We start from the raw sequence: 2,676 nt of genomic DNA, 5'->3' as shown, positions 1-2,676 counted from the left end.
TGTCACCCAGGCTGGAGTGCAGTGGCACGATCTTGGCTCACTGCAACCTCTGCCTCCTGGGTTCAAGCAATTCTCCTGCCTCAGCCTGGCACGTAGCTGGAATTACAGGCACCCACCACCATGGCCGGCTAATTTTTTTTTTTGTTTTTAGTAGAGATGGGGTTTCACCATGTTGGCCAGGCTAAGCTCAAACTCCTGGCCTCAAGTGATCTGCCTGTCTCTGCCTCCCAAAGTGCTGGGATTACAGGAATGAGCCACTGTGCCCAGCCCAAGTTAATCAACTATGAAGAGAAAAATAAAATCACATGATCTTGGTTGTTCAGCTTCTCAAAGAAAGCCAAATTGTTTTTTGTTTTTCCATGCTGTTTACTCATATTTCCGAATTGTAGAGTCAAAGGAAAAGTTCAGAGTCCCATCAGCAATGCACCTGTCATACAGGAAGATCTCTTCATGTCCTGTAACACCAGATGCCATTTTCAGTCTTTTCTCTCTTTCTCCTGCAGGGCTACACCAAGTCCATTGATATTTGGTCTGTAGGCTGCATTCTGGCAGAAATGCTTTCTAACAGGCCCATCTTTCCAGGGAAGCATTATCTTGACCAGCTGAACCACATTCTGGGTAAGGTTCCCAAGCCCTTCAGGAGCTAGATTTACTCAAGTTTGCCTGCCTACAGCTTATATCAAAGTCACTTCATTAAATTAAGAAGAGTTCTAATACACTCTTTAACCTGTGGTAGGTGTGAATTTTTAACCTTCCCTGATTTAAAATGTTAAGGACTTTTGTGTAAAAACTTAAGAAAAGTAAGCATTGGGGTGGTGATAAACCATTAATTATCAGGGTTCATTCTGACTCACAATTGATGGTGTGTAGTCATTTGCCTTGGTCTTGATAACTAACAGCTAATTTTTTTATCTGATAGGTATTCTTGGATCCCCATCACAAGAAGACCTGAATTGTATAATAAATTTAAAAGCTAGGAACTATTTGCTTTCTCTTCCACACAAAAATAAGGTGCCATGGAACAGGCTGTTCCCAAATGCTGACTCCAAAGGTAAATGTTATTTCGTTGATTAGTTTTTTCTTAGACTTAGCTTCGTGTTTGTTAAATTGTTAGGTCACTAGCCTGAAAAGTGAGCCTATGGCTATTGGATAATGTTTTCTTTAGTGCTCACTCTGAATTACTGTCTTCCCTTTTTTTTGGAAACAGTGGCAATGCAGTAAGGGAGCCTGGTAATGACTGTCTAGTTCTCCCCATTTTGGTTTCTTTGCTAATTTTAACTTGCGTTAAGGTCACTTTCTTTTGTTTTGTTTTTGCTTGGGACAGAGTCTCACTCTGTCGCCCAGGCTGGAATGTAGTACCCCAATCTCAGCTCATTGCAGCCTCCTCCTCCTGGGTTCAAGCGAGTCTCCTGCCTCAGTCTCCCGAGTAACTGGGACTACAGGCGCGCACCACCACACCGGCTCATTTTTGTATTTTTAGTAGAGACAGGGTTTCACCATGCTGGCCAGGCTGGTATCGAACTCCTGACCTTTTGATTTGCCTGCCTCGGCCTCTCAAAGTACTGGGATTACAGGCGTGAGCCACAGTGCTTGGCCTAATTTAAGGTCACATTTTTAGGTCTCAGGAACTCTAGAACTCTGCAAACAAATCACACCTTTTCATCTCGTCACTTGATAATTTTTAAAATCAGGTTTATTGAATAATAATTTACACAGAATAAATTCACACTTTTTAGTTGTGTGGGCCTCTGAATTTTAACAAACATGAACTGTCGTGTAACAACCACTGCAATTGAGATGTGGAATACTCCCATCATCCCCAAAAGTTGCCTTGTGCCATTTGTAGTGGGTCACCCCTCTCCAAACCCAATCTCTGGCAATCATTGATCTGATTTCTATCCCTATAGTTTTGCCTTTTCCGGCTTGTCATGTTAATGGAATCATGGAGTATGTAGCCTTTTTATGTCTAGATTCTCACATTCAGCATAATGCATTTGAGATTTATAAAAATCCACATCATTGCTTGTGTCAGTCTCTTCAACAAATGGTGCTGGAACAATTGGACACCCATATGCAAAATTTACAAAATTCAAAATGGAACATAAAGCTAAATATAAGGCCTAAAGTTATTAACCTTCAAGAAGAAAACAGGAGAGAATCTTCATGACCTTATGTTAGGCAAAGATTTTTTAGAGTACCCATAAAAGAAAAAAGTGATACATTTGATTTTTACCCTTTTTTTTTTTCAGGTCAGCTTCGTTTAATAATTGTATTATATTTTATTCCTATTTAACATGTACCTGTTAAATGTATTAGGCGGCTAGTTTTTAAAACATCATGCTATTATAAAACCATGATAGGCAGAATAATGACCCTCCCATCCACCCCCATGGCTATATTCTAATTTCTAGAGCCTATGACTGTGTTAGGTTCCCTGGCAAACAGGAGTTATGGTTGCAGATGCAATCAAGATTGTTTATCAGCTGACCTTTTTTTTTTTCCCAACTGCTCCTTACAGAACAGGGCTGATCCATGAGCAGTGTGGTATGCCCAGAGTAGGCCCGTCAGCTGACTTTTAAGATAGGAAGGTTGCCAGGCGCGGTGGCTCACACCTATAATCCCAGCACTTTGGGAGGCTGAGGTGGGTGGATCACGAGGTCAGGAGATGGAGACCAT

General features: G+C 41.3%; 1 protein-coding gene across 2 annotated transcripts in view; it reads left to right on the top strand.

Moving 5' to 3' along the window:
* The window catches only part of MAPK1 (mitogen-activated protein kinase 1), a 58,115-nt gene that overhangs the window by 17,547 nt on the left and 37,892 nt on the right, over nt 1-2,676 (top strand). For both annotated transcript variants that reach the window (XM_011947324.1, XM_011947322.1), the window contains exons 4-5: nt 504-618; nt 920-1,051. In XM_011947324.1, the coding sequence (XP_011802714.1) occupies nt 504-618; nt 920-1,051 (247 nt within the window). The remainder of the gene's footprint in view (nt 1-503; nt 619-919; nt 1,052-2,676) is intronic.

This window comes from Colobus angolensis, unplaced genomic scaffold (genome assembly GCF_000951035.1).
Source record: "Colobus angolensis palliatus isolate OR3802 unplaced genomic scaffold, Cang.pa_1.0 Scaffold260, whole genome shotgun sequence".
Taxonomy (NCBI): Eukaryota; Metazoa; Chordata; class Mammalia; order Primates; family Cercopithecidae; genus Colobus; species Colobus angolensis.
This window is presented reverse-complemented; position numbering and strand designations above follow the sequence as displayed.